At 48.7% G+C, this 22,569-nt stretch overlaps 3 protein-coding genes across 3 annotated transcripts in view; 1 reads left to right on the top strand and 2 right to left on the bottom strand.

Annotated features, from left to right (window-relative positions):
• The window catches only part of CBL (Cbl proto-oncogene), an 86,449-nt gene extending 77,897 nt beyond the window's left edge, over window positions 1–8,552 (bottom strand). Inside the window, 2 exon segments of the mRNA XM_030332564.1 lie at window positions 8,049–8,114; window positions 8,116–8,552. Coding sequence (XP_030188424.1) covers window positions 8,049–8,114; window positions 8,116–8,244 — 195 coding nt within the window. The 5' untranslated portion in view covers window positions 8,245–8,552.
• Window positions 8,553–12,818: 4,266 nt separating this feature from the next.
• CCDC153 (coiled-coil domain containing 153) lies at window positions 12,819–17,273 on the top strand. Its single transcript, XM_030332583.1, is given in 9 exon segments — window positions 12,819–12,848; window positions 13,391–13,472; window positions 13,933–13,998; window positions 14,393–14,412; window positions 14,414–14,494; window positions 14,496–14,514; window positions 15,022–15,114; window positions 16,602–16,732; window positions 17,013–17,273. Coding segments are annotated over 8 exon segments (609 nt in total). The 5' UTR covers window positions 12,819–12,848; window positions 13,391–13,402; the 3' UTR covers window positions 17,142–17,273.
• Window positions 17,274–17,954: 681 nt separating this feature from the next.
• On the bottom strand, window positions 17,955–22,391 carry PDZD3 (PDZ domain containing 3). Its single transcript, XM_030333674.1, is given in 15 exon segments — window positions 17,955–18,788; window positions 19,025–19,224; window positions 19,367–19,596; window positions 19,702–19,758; window positions 19,760–19,899; window positions 20,124–20,246; window positions 20,249–20,327; window positions 20,582–20,646; window positions 20,649–20,717; window positions 20,849–20,906; window positions 20,908–21,039; window positions 21,316–21,543; window positions 21,876–21,933; window positions 22,077–22,205; window positions 22,339–22,391. Coding segments are annotated over 15 exon segments (1,713 nt in total). The 3' UTR covers window positions 17,955–18,696.
• Window positions 22,392–22,569: the final 178 nt, after the last annotated feature.

The following is a 22,569-nucleotide window of genomic DNA, read 5'->3' as shown; positions in this document are numbered from 1 at the left end:
AATATGAATTCAGTAAACATATTTAATTATGAAATCTTATACAATCCTTAAAATTCAGGAAGACCTATATGTGGTTTTAACATGGAAAATCTCCACAATTTAGCAAATAAAAAAAAAATTCTAGAACCATTTTTGTTTAAAGTCCCACTTTTGAGGTACGTGGGTGGCTCAGTCAGTTAAGCAACCGACTCGGTTTTGGCTTAGGTCATGATCTCACAGTTCATGAGATCAAGACCTGAGTCGGGATCTGCACTGACAGCACAGAGCCTGCTTGGGATTCTCTCTCTTCCTCTCTCTGATCCCCTTCCTCTCTCTCTGTCTCAAAATAAATAAACTTAAAAAATATTCTTTTAATTAAAAAGAATCCCACTTTGGTTTAAAAATGTTTAATTCTGAATATAAATTACTTTTGAAATTTAAGAACATAATAATTAAAATCTTCAACATAAACAAGATATCCTATTGCCATTTCTTCCAAAAAAAAAAAAAAATCCAGCAAGCTTACCTAAAATAAAAGCAACTGTGGTATGGAGGTTTGGTACTTCAAGCACGGTCCCTTTGCCAACTGCATGGACATCACCTGAGAGCTGGTCAGGACTACAGAATCGTGGGCCCCACCCCAGATCTATTCAGCCTCTACATTTTTAACAAGATCCCCAGATGGTCTGAATTCATGTTAAAGTATGAGAAACACTTGTTTATAAGAATCACTTAAAAGAATCTGAATACCAGTTCAAGATCCACAGAAAAAAACAAAAGTATTAGGTGGGTGGGTGACTTAGATTATTTAATCTCTCTGAATCTCAGTTTCATTCTCCTAAAACACACTGTTTTGAGCTTTTTGATGTATCAGATGTGAAACTGCAAACTGATCTACAATATAAGGAATGATTAGAACTCAGCTATCAGTCTTAGGGAGTAAATGCTAAGAAGTCAGTAACTTGCTCAAGTTGATAAATCTTTCAAGGGCAAAAGGTGTCCATCCAACCTTCTCAGAGCCACTTAGGGAAATGGATAAGGACGGACTGTAAGCTATAGATGCCAGGTACCTCTGGAGAGGTAGTCACTTGAAGGTATGAGAGTAAAGGGAGACATTTTGTTCTGCATTAAACTGTTTTTCACAAAGAGTGTTACACCTATGCAAAGTAGGTCTAAGAAAGGAAGAGGCAGGAATTAGGATCCCATCCCATTCACTGAACTACCAATAAGCTGGTCTCATTTTAAGACTTCCTCATGGCTGATCCCAGAGCCAGAGGAAAGGCAGTGACCAGAGATGGTTCTGACAGGGTGCCTAGGAAGCAGAGTCTGCTAAGAAAGACTCATCATCCATCCCAAAAGCTGCAGACAGGAGACCCAGAGTCATCTGTGGATTTCTTCTGAAGGAATCGCGGGAGCATCTATGAGAGTAGCACCAAATCTTCCCAGGGCTTGAAATTCGCACCCTTTTCCCCTCCTCCTTTTGGAAGCTGCTGCAGGAAGGAACATTGTGGGGACAGAGCTGAGGCTGGCTTCCAGTGCTCCTGGTTGACTACTCCCACCTATTTCCTTCCAGCACAAAATGTGCTAATCATGAAAACATTTCACAATGACTTGCTTGTCATAATCCCCCTACTTTCAACAAACCTAACGTAGATCAGAATTAACAGCTTCATTAAAAAATGTGATTGAAGCTTAGGCTTAGCTTCCAAACTAATACTTAATTTGTTTTTCTTTTAATGATCTAGGTTAATCGTTAGGGAAATGGGGTTTTTTTCACGTCATAAACGTTATTATGTTATGTTTGAATATAACACAAACTCCAACGAAAGAGGAATAGATCAATTTGCCCATGGTTGCCATGCCCATATCAGGTTTAGTGTATGTATACTAAAAACATACCAACAATATACTAAAAACAGGTTTACTACCGAAAATCAAATAATCCAGTGAAGAACTGGGCGGAAGACACGAACACTTTTCCAAAGACATCCAGATGGCAAACAGAACACATGAAAAGATACTCAACATGCCATCAGGGAAATACAAACCAAAACCAAAATGAGATACCACCTCATACCGGTCAGAATGGCAAAAATTAACAACTCAGGAAACAACAGCTGTTGTGGAGCAAAGGGAACCCTACTGCACTACTGGTGGGGATGCAAACTGGTGCGGCCACTCTGGAAAACAGTGCGGAGGTTCCTCAAAAAATTAAAAATAGAACTATCTTCGACCCAGCAATCGTACTACTAGGAATTTAGCCAAAGGATACAACAATGCTGATTCGAAGGGGCACATGTACCCCAATGTTTATAGCAGAGCTATCAACAATAGCCAAATTATGGAAAGAGCCCAAATGTCCATCAACTGATGAACAGATTAAGAAGATGTGGTATGTAATATAAACACAATGGAATACTACCCGACGGTGAAAAAGAATGAAATCTTGCCATGAGCAACAACACAGATGGAACTAGAGGCTATTATGCTAAGCGAAATAAGTCAGAGAAAGACAAATTATCACATGATTTCACTCACATGTGGAATCGGAGAAACTGAACAGATGATCAGAAAGGAAGGGAAGGAAAAATAAGATAAAAACAGAGAGGGAGGCATACCATAAGAGACTCTTAAATGCAGAGAACAAACTGAGGGTTGATGGGGGCGGGGTCAATGGGTGATGGGCATGAAGGAGGGCACTTTTCAGGATGAGCACGGGTCGTTATATGTAACTGGTACATCACTGGGTTCTACTCCTGAAGCCAAGTCTACACTGTATGTTTAAAAAAAAAAAAAAAAAAAAGGTTTACTATAGCAAGAATTACCAAAAACTTTAGCCAAAGCTACAAAATGAACAGAACAAATTCTCTTCTCCCCTGGCCCACCCCCACTTTTATTCTATATACCTTTCAAAATTTCTACCATGAATCACATGAAATGCTCAAGTGAGCTCATTTCATAAGAAATTATGAAGAATTTTACATCTTTTTGGGGAGTTAATAGCATAAAAACAACACAATCATGTTTTACAATGACTGTATATTACCTTTACAATCGAAAAAGGTAAAACTACTTTAAGTAAATGATACTTTAATTCAGCACTCAAGAAGATTCCTAGGGCTCCTAGGTAGCTCAGTCAGTTAAGCTTCCAACTCTTGATCTCAGCTCAGGTCACGATCTCACACTTTGTGACATGGAGCCCCGAGTCTGGCTCCTCACTGACACCACAGAGCCTGCTTGGGATTCTCTCTCTCCCTCTGCCCTTCCCCACTTCTGCTTTCTCTCTCTCAAAATAAACAGACATTTAAAAAAAGGGGGGGGGAATTCCCTACCTGATTCCCCCCTAATTAATCATACAAAAAATGAGGAGGGACTATGTTTTGATCTCATTTTATTTTGTTAAATGTTTGCACTTCATTCAGCAAGTACCACATGTTAGGCCCAGGAACTGATACTAAGACAGAGCCTGGGTCCTGAAGAGCTCTAGCGAAGGGAGAAACGGATGAAAAAGTGATAAATACTACCGCAGAGAACACAAATTAAGTAGAAGAGGAAAATGAAGTGTACAAGCCTCTGTGACCACCATGCAAAGTAACCAGTAGACATTAATTTGAAGAAATGCAAACACTGAACTTGAAAGCAGATAACAGACATTTCACTGGATGCTATTAAATGCTACCTTATTATTCAAGAGAATGTCTACTTTGCTTGGGTGCGTTAATGAACGTGTGTGCGTGAGGACTATGTAACCACACAGGTCACTTGCTGAATGGTTTCTGTTACTGACGCTTTGTGGTACACCTGAGAAGGTACTGTATGGAGGAAATAACCAAGCCTAAGGAGGTGGGTTATCCTGGATTCCAAGTCAGGCTCCACCATTAACTAAATTAAATTACATAACATCTCTGAGCCCAAGTGTCTCCATCTATAAAAGAGATGATACCGCCAAAGGGCTACTGCAAGAAATAAGTTTAATGTAATTAAAATTTATTCCCACCCCCACACGTTTTCTTTTCAGTTATTCCTTCAGAACACACAAAGCAATTTAAATATTTACAAAGCTCTTACTATTGTATAAGTCCTCATGACCGGACACTGCAGGAGATAAGCAGATTATAGTCGCTGTGCTGTCCTCACGGAATTTACAATCTCAAGAGGTTAAGATGAGTACAGAATATGTACAGAAAAAATAAGTTTAAACTTAAGAGATCTCCTATCACTGTTTACATACTTATGTAGTCACTCATCACTGTAATGTAATCTGGAGTGTAAGAATTTACACCTAGCAGTATGCCTGGGACTCAGCATGCAAAGGAAGGAAGGAAGGAAGAAGGAAGGAAAGGAGGATGTAGTCCAATGAAATACACTGAATCATAAATTCTAATTAGTGCATCTTACTTCCCAAATACAGGAAGTTACTCAAGGTATTTTTTGGGGGGTGGTGGGACAAACAGAAGAAGGCAGGTAGCAGAAGGATCACCTTTTGAAAATACTTTTTTAAAACTCATGCCTTAAAGGGAAGCTTTTTCCCTTAAAATCATAAGGGAACTATAAATTCTCTTACAAATTATATCTCATTAAAAAAAATCAACACCTTAATGTTTTAATGATATAAGCTAATTCGAAATAAAAACATAACATAGACCTAAAATAAAGCCAGTATGTTGCTCTGCTTCAGGGGCAGGCAAACTACAACCTCCAGCCCTTTCTTTTTGTCCACCTGCAAGCTAGGAATGGCTTTTACTTTTTTAAAGAGTTGTGAAACAGTAACAAAGAATACAAGACTAAGTATGTGTCCAGCAAAGCCTAAAATATTACTGTCCCTTGACAAAAACAGATTGCCAACTCCTGCTCTACTTCATAATGGAATTTTGAGTCTCACTAGATACCTTACTACTTCTGAGTTTACATTTAAGGCAATTTATAGGATTTTTCTCTCCACTCCCCTGCCCAATCCTCTCTTCCCAGCCACTTTCTTCACACACAAGTATTTACACAAGTATTTATTACAATATACTCAGCTGGCAAAACAGAGGTTGACCATGTTTTTTGTTTAATAACAAGTGTCCCAGCACAAGGATTTTTCCGACAATGAGTTTAAGTTCCACAATGGATTAGTAAATTGGGCCTATGTTGACCAGAACCCATGACTTACGCCAACTTCTCCATCTGGACACATTCAATACTGGGGGAGGGGAAGAGACTAACAGTTCCCAGCACGAAGTCAAGACACTGATCATTGATAAGCTAGAATAATATTCACCTAGCTTCAACAACAAGGATAGAACAGGTATGAGAGAGAGACTCAGAACCGAATTCAATAAATGTGTGGGGCAATTGTGGATTTGACAGTAAGTTCTTTACCACTTACATCATACCACATGAAGAAGGGTTAGTGACATTTATTTAAGACTCTAACAAATAACAACGTGGAAAAAAATATGCAAGCATAAAAGAATCAGTTCAATCCAATACTTATGAAAGTACTCAGGAAATCTGGAGAGCAATATGAACCTATCGGCCGAATACACCAGAAACAAGACTAGTAATTTGTGATACGGGGCACAGACATTACTAAAAATCACCTTCTAAGACAAGCAACACAAGAATAAAACATCCCTCTCTCCCAACACTAGAAAGGAAAAGCTGGGCACCTACTTCCCTTGAAGCTATCAAAACCTGAAAAGCACTCAAAACGAGTCCTATTCTCCCCATACAACTAAACATTCTGCAGAAAAAAATCACATCGTTATACACATACTTTAAAGAAATGAAGGAAAAAAGCTTAAAAGGATCTTATTTGAACTACCTTATAGAGATTCAAAGTTTGAGGAAAGTTTATTATTTTTAAGGAAAGGTCTCTAATCCATACAAGTTTGGGTATACTGCATACACGTATCTTACACGAGAAACTAATTAAACATACAATTTTTTTTTTTTTAATCCAGGGGAACCTTTTCAGTCCTCAGCTGTAAATCCCTAAAATGCAAACCTACAAACTTCAGATCTTGAATACATTTGGTATTTTTTTAAAAAGGTGTCAATGAGGGGCACCTGGGTGGCTCAGTCGGTTGAGGGTCCAACTTCCGACTTCGGCTCAGGTCCCGATCTCAAGATCTTGTGGTTTGAGTTCGTGCCCCGCATAGGGCTCTGTGCTGACAGCTCAGAGCCTGCAGCCTGCTTCAGATTCTGTCTCCCTTGCTCTCTGCCCCTCTCCCACTTGCATTCTGTCTCTCTCAAAAATAAGTGAACACTTAAGAAAAAAAAACGTTTTTGGGGCGCCTGGGTGGCTCAGTCGGTTGAACGTCCGACTTCGGCTCAGGTCATGATCTCTCAGTTTGTGAGTTCAAGCCCCGCATCGGGCTCTGTGCTAACAAACAGCTCAGAGCCTGGAGCCTGCTTCGGATTCTGTGTCTCCCTCTCTCTCTTTCCCCCTCCCCTGCTCATGCTCTGTTTCTCAAAAATAAATAAATGGTAAAAAAAAATTTAAAAAAAAAAAAAAAAAAACGTTTTTAAAGGTGTCAATGAATTTAAAGTTTCCTTTACATGCCTAACTTTCTATAATGGTTTTATTACAATTTCTAAATAATGAAATTAAAACTACACCACCAACATAATAAATATGAAAAAACTTGTATCATTAACTACAATACCAATTATTTAACATGAGAAACACCAGCCCTGAAAAAGTGGCTCTGAAACCACTTGTATGCACTTCAGGAGTGTTAATGCACGCACGGGACTATTAAGCATTTATACAGCACGTTTATATTTGCCAAGTGTTTCATAATCATTCTTATTAGCTGTTTTAGTCCAAAACAATCCATGAAGAACTTTACAGAAGAGGAACCTAGACCTAGAGAGGAACCAGAGAAAACCAATTTTCCTCTGGAGGAAATAACACCATTCTCTTACAATATGCCAGATACTTCCAGTTACTTTTCACTGACAATATGAAATTTTCCAAAAATAAGTTATTAATTAATGTCCATTAATGAACTAAGAAAACACTATATTGGGTGCTCTCAAAATGCTTAAACACTTTTAAGGACTCTGGACTACTATATTATAGACACTATAATGAGGTGAACTTCTCCCAAATGCCACACTTAATGGCTAAATATAAAAGCGATATTTTTCAAACTTGCTTTAAAAAAGGTAAGCAAAGAAGCTCATTGAACAAGCTTAAAAGTCAGGTCCTGTAACAAGGAGTCAGGTCGGCCACGAAAAAAGTAGAACCCAGCTAAAAGCAGCATGAGGAGGAAGTTCTGGAAGCAGTCAGAATCTGGAAGAAGTCAGAATCTGCTGCTTAGCACACTCAGTTAATACATCTTTCAGAAGATAATGTTTCTAACCAGAACTTGTGGTTTAATCTCGGCACCAGCAATGGATCACATCCAATGTTTTGGAGAATAAAAATTTGCCCCAGCGCTAGAGGTGGAGGAAAGTTCCTTCCTTGGCCATTTAAACATCCTGATTTCTTTACCTTGGTGTTAATATCTTAATGAGAAAAAAACTACGGGCTCTCCCCGAGCGCAGTTTGCCTACGGAGTCGTCCTGACCCCAGGTCTCTCAACCAGAGCCCATAAACGTTAATTCCCGACTCAGAGCTCGACTGCTCATCCAGCTAACAGCCCCAGCCGGTAAATTGCACGCTCTTCTTCGCCCTCCCCTCCCTCCTACCTCCTGGGGCCAATTCCGTGACCACATCCCCAGACCTGCAGAGCCCCAAACTCTGCACCCCTCCATTATACTTCCGCCCTGGTGGCTTCCCAGTTAACCTTCACCCCAGCCTCCCACCCCATCTTTGTCTCGCCACCCCCAAACACTATCTCAACGTTCCCCAACTCCCAACCGCAGCCCTTCCCCCACCGCCGACCCCCACCTTCCCGGTCTCTTCCTCACCCCCGCGTCCCCCACCCTTCGGCCGGGTCACCCCAGCTCCTTGCCTCCCCAGCCCCGCATGACCCGTCCCCTCACCCAGCTTCCTCTGTCCCCTTCCTTCCCTTCCCTCGGCCCCCTCCGCCCACGCCACCCCTGCTCCCGCGGGTCCTGGGCAGGCCTTTCACCTTGTCCATGAGCTTCCAGCACTTCTCCACCATCTTCTTGTCCACGGTGCCGGGCGGGTGGGGGCCTGAGGTGGTGGTGGTGGTGGTGGTGCGGCGGAAGGCGTCCTTCATGGAGCCCGATCAGGCCCGCCCGAGCCCGAGCCCCGGAGCTGCCGCCGCCCCCGGCCCCAGAGCTCTTTTTCACGTTGCCGGCCATGGCCCGGGGAGGGTTGGGGGCCCAGCCGCGTCCGCCGGCTCCGCTCCGCTCGAGCGAGGGAAGAAGAAGGAGGGCGGGTGAAGGAGGGGCCTCTCCCGGCCGCCGCCGCCCGCAGCCGCCGCCGGCTGTCCGGGCGGAGGGAGGGGCGGCCGCGGGGAGGGGGAGTGGGCGGTGACGGGAGCGAGGTTCGCGCGGGCGCGCCCCTTCCGAGAGCGCAAGCCCGGGGACGGGAGGAGCGCACGGCGCTCCGGGAAGCCGGCGGCCCGGTCCCGACTGGGTAGCGACCCTTCCTGCGCCACCCCCTCCCGAGCCACAGCTCCCGGAAAGCCGAGCCAAGTTTTCCGCGCCGCCTACCCCTCCCCTGCCCCCGGGGCGGGCCCAGACAGAACCTTTGCGCCTGCGCCCTCTGCTGGAGAATCCGGGAAAGGAAGGGGCGGGGTCTGGGGTGGAGTCTGCGCGTTAGACAGAAGCCGAGCCCTCCATGTCCTTGTGGGTTGTTAGGTTGGCTCTCTTTGAGGGGTGATTGGGGTATTTAAATTAGGACAGCTAGCCGTAGAAAGAAACTTAACGTCAAGTCTTCCGCCACATACCTGGTAAATAAGGAAATGGAGGCTTAAAGTCATTTGCTTCTGAACATTGTGGGAGAAAAACGGAAGTTATTTCCCCACCCCTTTGGTGTTTTAAACTCATTAAGTCGGCACCGAGGGACAGGAATGCGAATGCTGCAGACTGTTCCAGCCTGATTACGAACACTCCAGAAAGGCTTAAGACACTTAGGCCGCAAGCTCTTCTTCCAGGCCCTTTGACCTTCGGAAAACAAAACATTTCCCCCTTTTTTGGTTTCTGAACACTAGTTCCTTTTCTGGAATTGGGTATGTGCTTAAGATTCCCCGGGCTCAGCGCATTGCACCGCAGGTTAGCATCCCCAGCACCAGCCCTTGACCACAGAAAAGACAGCTGCGAGCCCTAGCCCGAGGAGTACTCCTCTCATGAAACAAAAGCAGTTCCCAGTCATTTCCACTTCTCTAATCTAAAAGCTTCGTTGGAAAAACTATGAAAAAAGGGAACTTTCTTCCTGAAGAAGGAAGTGCCCTGACCTAATTTGTTAATTCTGAGCCTCTTCTTTGGAGCTTGCAGGCTCTAGTGTGTCCGTAAGTACTCAGTTCAGTCTTAGATCCTCCACCTGGGTCCTCCACAAAGCCCTTGACTGATTAAGGAATTGAGTTTATTGTGCGCCCCTGTAAGGGGGGGAATATCTCTGGACTCAAAGACCTATCCGTCAGACCTCCTTATCCTGCAATTCAGTGGCCTTTATCTAAGATTGATTAAGGAGTCAGCATTATCGTTTCCTATCAGTAGAATAGAAAGAGAAGAAATCTCCCAAAGGAAAATCTAAGCACTGCTCTTAGATAATTGTCAAACTTCCCATCTACCACCCTAGCTGCAGGCCCTCCCTTTCTCTCCCCTGATCTATTAAAACCTTTTCCTCACTGGTTTCCCTGCCACCTCCAATCCTTTCTGCACCAGACCAGTCTTCCTGAACTATAGTTCTGACAGCATCAGAAAAAAAACTTTAGGGGCGCCTAGGTGGCTCAGTCGATTAAGTGTTGTCTGACTTCAGCTCAGTCATGATCTCACGGCCCGTGGTTGGCCTCCGCGTAGGGCTCTGGTGCTGACAGCTCAGAGCCTGGAGCCTGCTTCAGATTCCGTGTCTCCCTCTCTCTCTTTCTCTCAAAATAATATTAAAAATTTTTTTAGAAAACAGAAGAAAGAAACCTTTAAACACTGCTCATGGTCTCCTGAATGAAGTTAACAGTCATGATCTAACTCCAACTACCTTGCATTTTTATGTAATATCAATGCACATACTATGCTGGGGTGACTGACCAAATCACAAAATACCACAATTCTTTTTTTTTTTTTCCATCCACATTGCTCAGAGCATTCCCTCTGCCTAAAGTGTGCTACTGAAGTTCAATCCATTCTTCAGAATTCAGCTAGAAATAACCAGACATTCAGCTAGAAATAACCCTTTCCTCCTCTAAATTTCCATAACCATTTATTCTTACAGCTACCATACATTAATTCATGCCATACTGTCTTGTTGACTTTGGTCTTCCACAGTACCTAACACAGTGTAGGTACACAGGGTATTTCCCCCCTCCATCATCAAATTGTAATGTTTGTACATCTTGTATAGTTTGTACTGTTTCTGCTGAAGAAGACATATTTCTTTAAATATACAAATGACCTACCTCGCATATTTGAATAAAGCAGAGTGACAGTTCTCTCCTCTATATCCCTTAAACACTCCCGGATGGACAGAGTTCTGTCTGGTGATAGTTCCTATTTTCACTTCTAAACTGAAGTTAATGAGTGGGGCACCTGGGTGGTTCGGTCAGTTGAGCGACAACTTCAGCTCAGGTCATGATCCCACGGGTTGGTGACTTTGAACCCCGCATGGGCGCTGTACTGGCAGCACCAGAGCCTGCTTGGGAGTCTCCCTCTTTCTCTGCCCCTCTCCCACTCGCACTCTCGGTCTCTCGCTCTCTCTCTCTCTCTCAGAAAATAAATGAATTTTAAAAAGAAATCAGGGGCATTTGGTTAAGCATCCGACTTCAGCTCAGATCGTGATCTCACGGTTCGCGGGCTCAAGCCCCCTGTCGGACTCTGTGCTGACAGCTTAGAGCCTGGAGCCTGCTTCAGATTCCGTGTCTCCCTCTCTCTCTGCCCCTCCCCCACTCACGCTCTGTGTGTGTCTTTATCTCTCTCTCTCTCAAAAATAAATAAACAAAAAAATTTTAACGTTAATTAAAAAAGAAGAAAGCTTGGCCTTTTTTTTTGTTTAATAATTTTTACTTGGCTTATTTTCAAAGTGTACTCAAGATGGGATTGGATTGTGATCACAGTGTCATTCTTGGTTATTCTAGAGCTGGCTCAGTTTGTACCATCACATCATGTGACATGAGGCACTTTTATTACATTTCACCTTCACCCAGACCACCATCCTCATTCTGCACCTGAATGTCGGTTGGTTGACTGAAACATATTTGAAAAGTAAATGCTCTTCCAAGGCGTGATATGTCGTTTGCATTCTGTAAACTCTGTCCTCAAAATGTCATCCAATGCATCAGCATAACAGAGAAACTGATCATTCCGTGGCAAATGACCCCAACGAGGCTTCTAGATGAGGAGGACCAGTGCAAAAACCTCTACTGCATTCCAATGCAGGGGGAAACGGTTCTGGGGGAAGAATAAATGCAAACTGACAACGGGCAATTGAACAGAAATGTGGAGGGGGACAGAGATAGAGAGAAATAGCTACAAAAGTCTGCAGGTTCCTTAATCCACAAGGGGAAATCCCTGACGTTTTTGCTGTTTTCATTCTAGCCAGTATGGTGCCCAGAGATCCAGGTGGCAGACAGATGACAAGGCTCCAGAATAGCAACAGGGCTGGAAGGAGGGTAGAGGTGCCTCACAAGGGCAGGTCGCTCACCATCCTCCTTCCCCCAAGTCGTTTTTCCAGCCATTCATGACTCCAGAAAGATGCTAGAAAGTATCCCCAAGAGGAAGGCACCATCAATAATTTAAGTAGAAAAATTTAGGAGCCTGGCGGGGGGGGGGGGGGGGGGGGGGGCGTCAAGCAAGTCCACTAGAGGGAGCCCCGACAAACTCAATACCACAGAGAGCCCAGCAAAGTATTTCTGAGCACCTGTCTCTGAAAACCAGCCTCATAAGGGAATAGGGGAAGATCAGTAATTAAGTCTCACAAGGAAGATAGCCCTGTGAATGCCCAGTTGAAACCCAGGCCTACAGGATTTACAGAATCAAAGATTTAAAGACCAGGAAACTGAAGCTGAGCAAAATTAAATGGCTTGCCAAGTTTATATAACTGGAGGGGGGGACTAGAACCCATGGCTCTTGTCTCTAACCAGTATCCTTTCTTCTACATTTGTAGCCTCTATGTCAGCAGCCTGGAGTCCGTGGGTCTATCTTTCTTCTGTGTCTCCTTTCTCCAATGTGAGAAACTCTCTTAACTCCCTTCTCCTGCATTTCTTTCCCTTGTACGCTACAGAATGCCTTCCCCAAGCCTAATAATGTCATTTGCTGATCAGCCCTAGGGATGTAAATTGCCCAAAATGGCTACTATGAGCTCTTTTCCGCTGTATCAGCATAACAGCACCATGTCAGATGTGTAAATCTGTAACTTGTAAGGTCTCCAAACCTCAGGCAGTGCTACATGGAAATGAAGCATAGTTACCGGGCTCCAAAGCCCTTTCTCCTCAAACTACATTTAGAACTAGGGATAAGGAGAGAATTGAAGAATTGACCTCTGGGACCTTGCTATTTTTAAGCTTTGTACTTGGCCCATTCCACCTGTCTCTGACTCCATGTTTCCCAGTTACCTGGACAACACTCAGCCTCCCGAAACCGAACCTTCCAGTTCTCAGTCCTGCCCTCAAAGGAAATTTGTCACCCTGGATTGGCTCCCAGAACCCAGGCTCCTCCTCAGGCTCCTAGCTGGTTGGGCCATTTCTCTGCCCCTCTCCATGAGTGGGTCACCCTACAGGGAAATACAACAGAAGCAAGAGAGGATCCTACAGGTAGGACGAGGCAGGGTAAGGGTGACTGGAAGAGGGAAGAGACAAGTACTGAGGTTTATTTTCTCCAAAAGAGGGTAGAGGGGAATGATTTCTGTACATAGACCCTTACTGGTAGAAAGAACAGCTCTACCTTCCCCCTACCCCAGGCTTGCCTAAAGGTCCAAGGAGACCAAGAACAGAAGCTTCTGGAAGGTATAAGAGACATTGCTCGGAGACTAGAGCTCTAACTCTCCTGGGACTCCTGGTTCAATCTAGGGGTCAGGAAAGCAACCCCATGTGCAGTCTTTTTTTAATTTTTTTTAACGTTTATTCATTTTTGAGACAGAGAGAGACAGAGCATGAATGGGGAGGGTCAGAGAGAGAGGAGGACACAGAATCCGAAACAGGCTCCAGGCTCTGAGCCATCAGCACAGAGCCCGACGCGGGGCTCGAACTCACGGATGGTGAGGTCATGACCTGAGCCAAAGTCAGACGCTTAACCGACCAAGCCAGCCAGGCGCCCCCCATGTGCGATCTTAAATACAAGTCCTCTCCTTCCCCAGGACAGCAAGGAGATGCCATCTAAGACCAAAGGAAAAGGGATGAAAGCTGGGTCACAGAAGAAGAAAAAGAATGTGGGTGCTGGTGAGTCAGGGTGGATGGAGGTGAGGCTCCTCCTGCTTCTCCATTCTCTGGCTTGGACACCAAGCAGAGGTTCTCCAGAGAGAATTCAGCCTCTGCATGATAAGATAGAGCCTTCAGGACCCTCTCCCCCCATATCTTCCCTCCACGTTCCATGGAGCTGGGAAATTGGGGGAAACCGGCATATACCCACTCTGTGCTGCCCTTCTGGCTTTGTGCCTTCCCTATATATTCATCACACATATTCTGAGTACCTACCCTGGGCTGGGCTGCCAGGACACAGCAGGGAACTCAGTAGTCCCTGCCATCAGAAATCCCTCCTTGAAAGGTCCTCAGATCTCCTGCAGGAAGAAAGTTCAGGGCGTGGCATGAGGATGGGGAGAAGTGAGGGAGGCTGAGATCATGATAAGGTCCTAAAGGTCCAAGGAGACCAAGCTGAGGCTTTGCCAACTTGCCAGGGCAGATGTGGAAGCCAAATCCGCACACAGGCTGGCAGTGCTGGAAAAGGAGTTGCTCCAAGACCACTTGGGTAAGAAAGTGGGAAGCTCAAGACAACAGAGGTGGGCTGGGGGGGGGGGGGCATTTCACATCGTCAGAGGCTCGGAGGCTTAGAGCTGTTTGCGGGAGGCTGAGGTGACCCCTGCCAATCCTCTGGTGGAGGAAGACTGACGTTGCGAGGAAGGGTTGGGCCGGGAGGGTTGGTGGATGATAGCTAGTTTTTATAAGCAGAACATAGAGGGGGGTTTCCCTTAGTAAGGAAAAGCTCATGGCATTCCAGGGACAAACCCATTTCCAACCCAGAGGGAAAATGAAAGGCTGGAAGCCTGCCACCGGGTTCCCCAGAGGTGGGCACGGTCCATCAAGCCCACGGGCCACGTGGGACCCCCAGCCAGTCGTGAGGACGGCTCTGGGACTTTTCACAGCTCTGAGGAGGGACGAGGCGCCTCCGAGCCAAGGCTTCTGAAGACCAGCTGAGGTGGAGGCTGCGAGTGCTAGAGGCTGAGTTGCAAGAGGCCCGAAGTGAGGGGAAAGGCCGTCTATGCAGGTGTGTGTGTTGGTCAGGCAGGTGGGCAGGAGACAGGGGCCTGGAAAAGGACAGCCAAGAGGGCCAGAGGATACAAGGAAGTGAAACAAGAAAGATGTCGTCTGCCATGCCTAACTTTAACCTTCCCCGCTCAGCATGAATTGGGCAGGGTCCTGAAGGAAACGAAGGACAGCCTCCCGGGATCCCAGGCAGGAACCTTCCTGGATGCCTGACTGCCATGTGCTTTGTGGATTAAAAAATGCAGTCATGGCCTTTATCTCATTCATCCCATGGGAGTGAGTGGGGAGAAGGGCTACAGTCTAGGTATGAGTTGGAATGGGGAAAGGGGCTTGTTTCCTAGCTCTTCCCCAGCTTTTCGGGGTCGGCCAGCCTCTCAGAATCACAAGAACCACCAAGGTGGCCTTTATGCTCCTGTCCCACTGGACCAAGAAGGCCCTCCCCGCCCACAATGTCCCTTCCTTTCTCCACCACTCCATCCACACCTGGGACCCTCTGTCCCCACCACAGAGATGAGTCGTCAGTGCCAAGTCCTGCGGAAGGAAATGGAGACCCACAGCAGGCAGCTGGAAGAAGAAGTGAGGGGCCTTCGGGAGCAGCTGGGTAGGCTTCCACTCCCTAACCCCTGTCTCTCCAAGGGGCACTGACAAGGTCCAAGTCTGCAGGGTGGACTTACGATGGTCCTTCTCTAGGGAACCCTGGGCGACTCAGTCTGTTGAGCATCTGATGACGGCTCAGGTCATGATCCTACGGTTCGTTGGTTTGAGCCCCGCATCAGGCTCACTGCTGTTAGCATGGAGCCCACTTTGGATCCTTTGTCCCCATCTCCGTCTGCCCCTGCCCTGCTTGTGCTCTCTCTCAAAAATAAACATTAAAAAAAAAAAAAGCCCTTCTCTAGAAGACTGCTATCTAGGCTCTCTTACCCTTTACCTTTTTTTAAAAAAAAATTTTTTTTTTTACATTTATTCATTTTTAAGAGACAGAGAGCGAGCGGGGGAGGGGTAGAGAGAGAGGGAGACACAGAATCCAAAGCAGGCTCCAGGCTCCGAGCTGTCAGCACAGAGCCCGAAGCGGGGCTCGAACTCAGGGGCCTCAAGATCATGACCTGAGCCAAAGTTGGACACTTAACTGACTGAGCCACCCATGCGCCCTCTCTTATCCTTTTCCCCATCAACTCTCCCACCATGGAGGATTGGAGCAGAGGGTTCAAGATGGCAAAAACCTCTTAGGTTGTAACTAAAAAAAGACCCAAGTCTCTTACCCCATCTTCCTCTCTCAATGGTCTCTCCAAATCCAGATCTTTCTCCCCACACTGCCATGTCTGTCATGGGCAAAACATACTTCCTCTCAGCTGATTTTCACAATGAAACTGAGGAAAGATATTAGACTTACGTCCATATGTTCAATGCCTCATGCATGCTCAGTCCTACATAAGTACTTGCCACATAAGGAATAAACCTTCCAGATAAGCAAAATGTAAAAAACAGGAAGTTTTTCCTTTCTCTCTTGGTTACAGGATGCAGTTGAGCTATGTTAGCGTGCACATAAGATCTTTCACAATTGTGGTCTCAAAGTTTTCTTAACCTAAAATAGCCTCAGTTTAACCTAAAATAGTCTCAGATACCCAAGAGTTGCTTATCTGCCATGCAGACCCTGAATGCCCTTCCTCATCCTTGCCTTGTCTGGAATTTAATTCGATCCGCATTTATGGCAGCACCTCCTGTATATACTATACAGTTCCCCCTATATGCTCACATTCAACTCACAGTAAGCCTGTAAGGTTTGGATCATTCTGTCTTTAAAGATGAAGAACCTTAGGCTCAGAGAGAGACATGCCTGAGGTTACACAGGTAGTCAATAAGCGACAACCAAACTTCTGGACCCACATCTCTTGTCCCAATGCCACTACTCTCTCTACTGTATCTTAGAGGTATATGTCCGCTCTTTATACGGACTGCGGGAAAATTGGTGATACTGGGGGAGTCTGGAATGATCCAATTTAAGTTCCGCTTTTTAGGTACATTGGAGACTCTGTTCACAGGTAGAGTGTCACTACCCAATCCTCTTTCTCCTTCTGCCCGGCCCCACAGAGACGTGCCAGAGGGAGGCTGAGGCCGCACGGGAAGGGGCAGAGCAGGCCCTCAGAGAGCGGGACCAGACTCTGGCTCAGCTTCGGGCACACGTGGCAGACATGGAGGCCAAGTACGAGGAAATCTTACACGTAAGCACCCCTGTTTGAATCCCAACCACCCCAGTACCCAGCACTCCCCTATCCCCCCAAACCCCAACTAGTATGACAGTGACACACCGGGGGAAGGAGAAGAAGCATCTCCACAAGGAAATCTGCTCTGTCTTGAGGGCAGACAACCAGGGATGCACCATGCCCACTAAGTGTAAAAGCTCTAAGAAGCCACTGGCAAAGGAGAGCTTACAGACCAGCCTGGGGCACCCCTCACGCTGCCCTCTGTCCCTTCCTGGGGCCTGAAGCTTGGTGTCTGCAGGGCAGCCTGGACCAACTCTTGGCCAAGCTGAGAGCAGTGAAGCCTCAGTGGGATGGGGCCGTGCTGAGACTTCATACCAAATACAAGGAGCGGCTCCGCCAGTTTGGACTCAACCCCCTGGATCTGTGAAGCTGTAAGCCTCTAGCCTCTGGGGCTCTGGGAGGCTCCAGCAATAAAGCTGTCTCCATGTGGAACTCAGCAGAACTGTGGGCTGTGGCTTTTTGGCAGAGGTGAGGACCTCTACGGGGCAGCTTGGTTCTGGGCTGACCCATTACTCCGAAGACTGAAAGAAATTCGGTAAGGTCTCAACTCTCTTTTAGAGAAACTGGGTCCCATGCCTTGGGTCTGGAGCTTTTTGGTCCCTCCAAACCACCGTCCCGGACCCCCCCCCCCCCACCAACACAGGCAGCCAGATTTGTAGGAGAAAGGCCATTTTCTATAATAGACTAACAGTGACCAGCCACCAGCCCGCACAATCCTCAGGTTGCAGAGGAAGGTGTAACTTGTCTCCAAATTCTTGCAATATACCCGAGTCTCCTGGCGTCATGCCTAGGGCAAGTTCCAGATGGCTTCAATCCTAGCCAGCCCACAGCCTACCTAAAAAGGGAAAACCCTGGGGATTCTCCTCTATTTTACTACAACCCTCCCAGTACTATTTCACCTCTGGTCAAATGTGGGGGGGGGGGGTTGGTTTCCCACACCAAGAAATCCCCTGACAGTTCTGTGGACACCAGCTGGGTGCCTTACAAGTTAACTCAGTTCTGTCACTACTGACGTGAAGAGAGCATCAGATCCCTCAGGCTCAGCCCCGCAAGACCGGCCCCACTTCAAAAGCCAGCGGTTGTCATCTGTGCTTCTGACCAGCTGGCCAAAACACAAAGGTTCCCACGACCCCGCCCCCCCACCCTTGGGTTCCAATATTTGCCGAGCGGCTCACAGAACTCAGGAGAAACCTTTTAATCGCTAGATTGCCGGTTTTTTATAAAGGACACAAGTCAGGAACGGCCAGATGAAAGTAGGAACGGGACAAGGCATGAGCGTGGGAGCTCCATGCCCCCTCTGGGTACACCACCCGACCAGCACCTCCAGGCTCCCTGAACCCCGTCCTTTTGGGGGTTTTTTTATGGAGGCTTCACTATGGAGGCACGAGCAGTGAAACCATTGGTCATTGGTGATTAATTCAACCTCCAGTGCCTCTCCCCTCCCGGGAGGTCCAGGGTGGGGGTGGGGTGGGGCGGGGCGGGGCTGAAAGTTCCAACCCTCTCTAATCACGTGGTAGGTTCCCCTGGCAACCAGTCCCCCAACCTTAGGTGCTTTCCAAAAATCACTTCCTTAATTAACAAAGTCAGATGTGGTTGAAAGGGGCTCGGTACGAGTAACAGAAGACACCTTTGTCATCTTACTACTTCGGAAATTCCAAGGGTTTTAGGAGCTCTGTGCTGGGAAAGGGTCTAATTTATTACAAATCACGAAATCACACCATTCTTCGTTTCGGGCGGGAAGTTCATCCCAGGGACACAACCCGAAGCTCCTAGGCCCCCTAGTGGGCCTGCCTGCCGGAGGCCTCTGGCCACACCCTCTTCTGGGAGGAAGGGAGGGAGACCTTGGGCAATCCTGTGATTGGGGGTGTCCGGAATCCTAGAGCTGCAGTTCTGGCTTAAAGAGAGCTTCTCAGCTCCTACCATCACAAGCCAGAGAGTGAAGACGGGAAGGCCAATGGGCAGATCTTTGTCCAGCAGAGGAGGACTACAGCAGCTCTGAGGCTAGAGCCCCGTCCTGAGCAGAGAGAGAGAGAGAAGACAGAAGGTCATTCACGAATCAGAAGAGTTCCTTTTCCCTGCCCCCACCCCCACTGGACCGGCCAGGGATGTGGCTTGTTCCCTGGGTCCTTCTGTCCCCACCTACCATGGTCTAAAGTCCCAACCTGCATGCCTCACACCGCTTCACCCTGTAGCCCTCCTCTTGGGCTCTGACTCTGGCGGCTCACTGCCCGTCTGTCCCTACTTCCTTACCTCTCCAAACCCTGGGCGATCGCAGGCTTCGAAGCCCCCGCAGGACCTGGCGGGCCAGCTTCAGGCAGAGGGGTGGCTCAGCCTCAACCAGCTGCTGAAGCTTTTCCAGGTCATTCTCTCCACCCATGGGATACCCATTCACCTCCAGAATCACATCTCCCGTTTGCAGCCCGGCCCGGGCAGCTGAGCCTCCTAGGGTCCACCTGGTGAAGAGGGGGGGGTTACGGAACATGCGACACCGTGGAAAAAGTTGCTGGATGCTCTAAGACCTTGGGAGGGAAGCAGATGACGGCTCATTAGGGCAAAGGACTGGAAAGATCCGAGGTCCATAGGGCATAAGTCACCTGAGAGACGAAGAGACGAGGCTCACTGGCCACACAGGTTAGCCGGAAGCCGTAGCCACCGCCAGGCCCAGGGTACAGGAAGCACTGGCGGGAGCCACACGGGACAAGAGGCATGGCTGTGTCTTCAACTGGTAGGTCCTTGGTTTCAACCAGAGAGGCCGAGCAGTTTTCCTGGGGAGAGGCAGGAGCCTCTGTGCTCTCCAAGAAGAGAAGTGGGGACAAGCGAACCTGGAAGGAGGCAGACAGAACAAACCTTTCTTTTTTGCTTCTCCCCCCTACCGGAGCCCTGCTCCATTCCTGCCCCCACTCCAGCCCCCGGCCCTCGGCTCGCACCATGCTGAAGAAGCGGTCAGCCTTACGGTCGACAACAGTGAGGGAGACAGAGGAGCCCTTGTGCGCGGATCCTGGACACTGTCTCCTCGTGGCCCAGCCCCTCCACACTTTCCCCAGCCACAGCCACCAGCCGGTCCCCAGCCTGCATCCCGGCTTTCTCAGCTGGCAGTCCTGGGTCCACCTCCCACAGGAACTGTCCTAGGACGTAAACATCCTCATGGCCCCTTCCCTGCTAACCCCAGTGCCAGTCCAGGCCACTGTGGGCACACTGAGGGACTGACCCCGGGGCGGGGGGGGGGGACACAGTAGGAGGAGGCTCAGGGCTGGGGTTCAGCCAGGGATACCACTTATATGCACTAAGAGTCGAATGTGAACAGGTTTAACACACACCTTCCCTACCCGCCTCCGGGACTACCACTCACTGGGTTGGCCGTCAAGACCTTTCTCCTCCCGAAGCAGGAACCCAAAGCCCCGGGGCCCCTTCTGTAGGTGCAGAGAGCGCGGCTTGGTGGGCAGTGCCCAGCCCTCCGCTAAGGGCGCAGCAGGGGCATTCCCAGCCGGCGACACTGTTCCTCCACCTCTGGCCCGGCCACCAGCAGGGTCACTTGCTCTCCACTCTGCCAAAGCTGTAGGAACCCAGCAGGGCATCGGCATCAACCAGCTGGGTAGGGAGGGCAGAGCCAGCCCCTCCTCCAAACCCCAGGAAGGAGGCACTAAGGGTGGGGGAGAGAAGAGCCTAGCAGGAACTGTGAAGGGAAGGATGGCAGGAGGTACAAGGTCAGATGAGAAGATGAGTGTGAGGGGGAGGAATCTGCTGCCTGAGGCATGGCCCCCGGGCCCAGAGGGGTGAGGCCCGAATGGGGAAGACAGCCGGCCATACCTTCCTGCTGAGTTGGTTATAAGTGAACTTCTCCACGCTGACCCCATTCACTTCTAGCAGTCGGCCCCAGGAGGCACCCCGGCCCGCTCAGCTGCTCCTCCAGTGCTCAGCACCAACCAGAAAGGAGCCTGATAACCTGGAAGCCGGAAAAAACAACAACAACAACAACAACAACAACAACAAAACCAAGTAAGTTTCCATCTGCCACCTGCCCAGAACTGGGCTGAGATCCCGCTCTTGACCTCCCTCCCGAGCCTCGGGGCTCACTGTAGGTGACACTGAAGCCAAAGCCGCCGTCATCTTTCACTACGTGACACAGTCGGGGGCCGGACCCCTGGGCCGAGAGTAGGAGACAGGTGGGCACTGTTCCCCTGCCGAGCTTGAACCATGTCATACACGTGCTGCGCCAAAACTGTCAGCAACACCCGCGGACCGCTGGCCCGGATACGGCGCACCACCTAAAGAGAGGGCATGCAGGGGGAGGTTGGGAGCGGCCCCTCTTGCCAGCGCCCCCTCCCTGGAACCAGCTGTCTGCAGCCAAATGCTCTACCCCTGAGCTATACCCCCTGGAACCAACTCTCCGGATCATCCCAACCTGGGCAGCCCTAAATCCTGGAAGGTAGGGGAGGTTGAGGCTTAGGGACTGCCCCCATCTATCCAGGGAAGTGACTTTCTCTCCCCTTGAGGTGCTAAGGGATGTTCTACGCCACAGGGAAGCCCCAGCCCAACCTCACCACAGCATAGTCTTCACATTCCACAACGTGGTCGTTCACCCCTAGGATCCGGTCCCCTTCCCGAAGACCCTGGCGCTGGGCAGAGGTGCCTGGCTCCACCCTGCACACCACAGGCACAGCCTTGCCCAGATCCTGTCTCAGGTGGAAGCCAAAACTCCTGCCCTCCTCTTTGCTCAGCAGACAGAAGCGAGGCCGCTCCAGGCTCCAGAGATCTGGAAGGGGATGTGGGCAACAGAAAAAGGGGGAGGAAGAGGGGGCCCAAATACAAGTCGCCTTGTGCCTGGCAGACGCTACCCTTGTGACAGGGCACTGGGCAGGCTCCTACCCAGTTAAGTATTGGGCAGTGGGGCCAAATACCCAAATGTGGGAAGAGTGGCTTGAACAAAAGAAAGCACCCAAACCCCTCCTACCTCCACACAGTTACTCCCCACCAGGCTGCTATCAGAGGGAGGCCGAGTGGAGTGGTTACCAAGGAGACGGGAGGCCGGAGAGGAGCTGTGGTATCTCTGGGGAAAGGGAATGGTTGCCCAGGGCGAGGGGGGTTACCGGAGGGTCAAGGTCTTCAGCAGAGAGAGGACAGGATTATCAATGCCCTGCTTTGGGTTAAACTCAAACTTCCTGCAAGGAGGCAAGGGGACACAGGTAGGAGCAAGCTGACATCGGACTCTGGGTCCCGGTCTCTACTTGAGGTGCGAATGAAGGCCTTCCCACCTTGGATCTCCTCCACCCCTTGCCCCAATCCTTCCCAGCATGGCACTTACAGAGTTAACGAGGCTGTGTCCTGAAGATCTGCTGGGCAAAGAAGGGATGAGGAGAGGAGGGGCGCATTCCCTCCCCACCCCGCTCCTCTTCCACAGTCATTAACTGAAAGGACTTGGGCGAACCCCCAAATTTAGAACTTGCCCCCTCCATTCTGCTCCAGAAAGACCTTCCTTCTTCTCTCTTCCCTTTGCCTCCCAGTCCACAGAAATCTGAGCATATCAGGACGGGGCGTGGACCAGGAAGACAGACCTATCCACTCACCTCTTCTCTTCTAACTTGCCATCTATTTGCCTCCGGGCACCAAGCCCCAACATCAAGTACACCCTGGTCCCAAAGCCTTGGCCTCCCAATCTGCCCGCTCAACTGCCCTCTCAAGTCCCCAGCAGAGGATTTCTCCCAGTCCTCCTACCTGCAGCTGCTTTCCATAGTTGGATCAGTGACACCAGTGCTCAGGGTAGGGACAAGGTCCATGAAAAACAGCTGACCCTCCCA

The sequence above is a fragment of the Lynx canadensis genome, chromosome D1 (genome assembly GCF_007474595.2).
Source record: "Lynx canadensis isolate LIC74 chromosome D1, mLynCan4.pri.v2, whole genome shotgun sequence".
Lineage (NCBI taxonomy): Eukaryota > Metazoa > Chordata > Mammalia > Carnivora > Felidae > Lynx > Lynx canadensis.
Note: the sequence above shows the minus strand (reverse complement) of the source record. Positions and strands in the feature narration are given on the sequence as shown.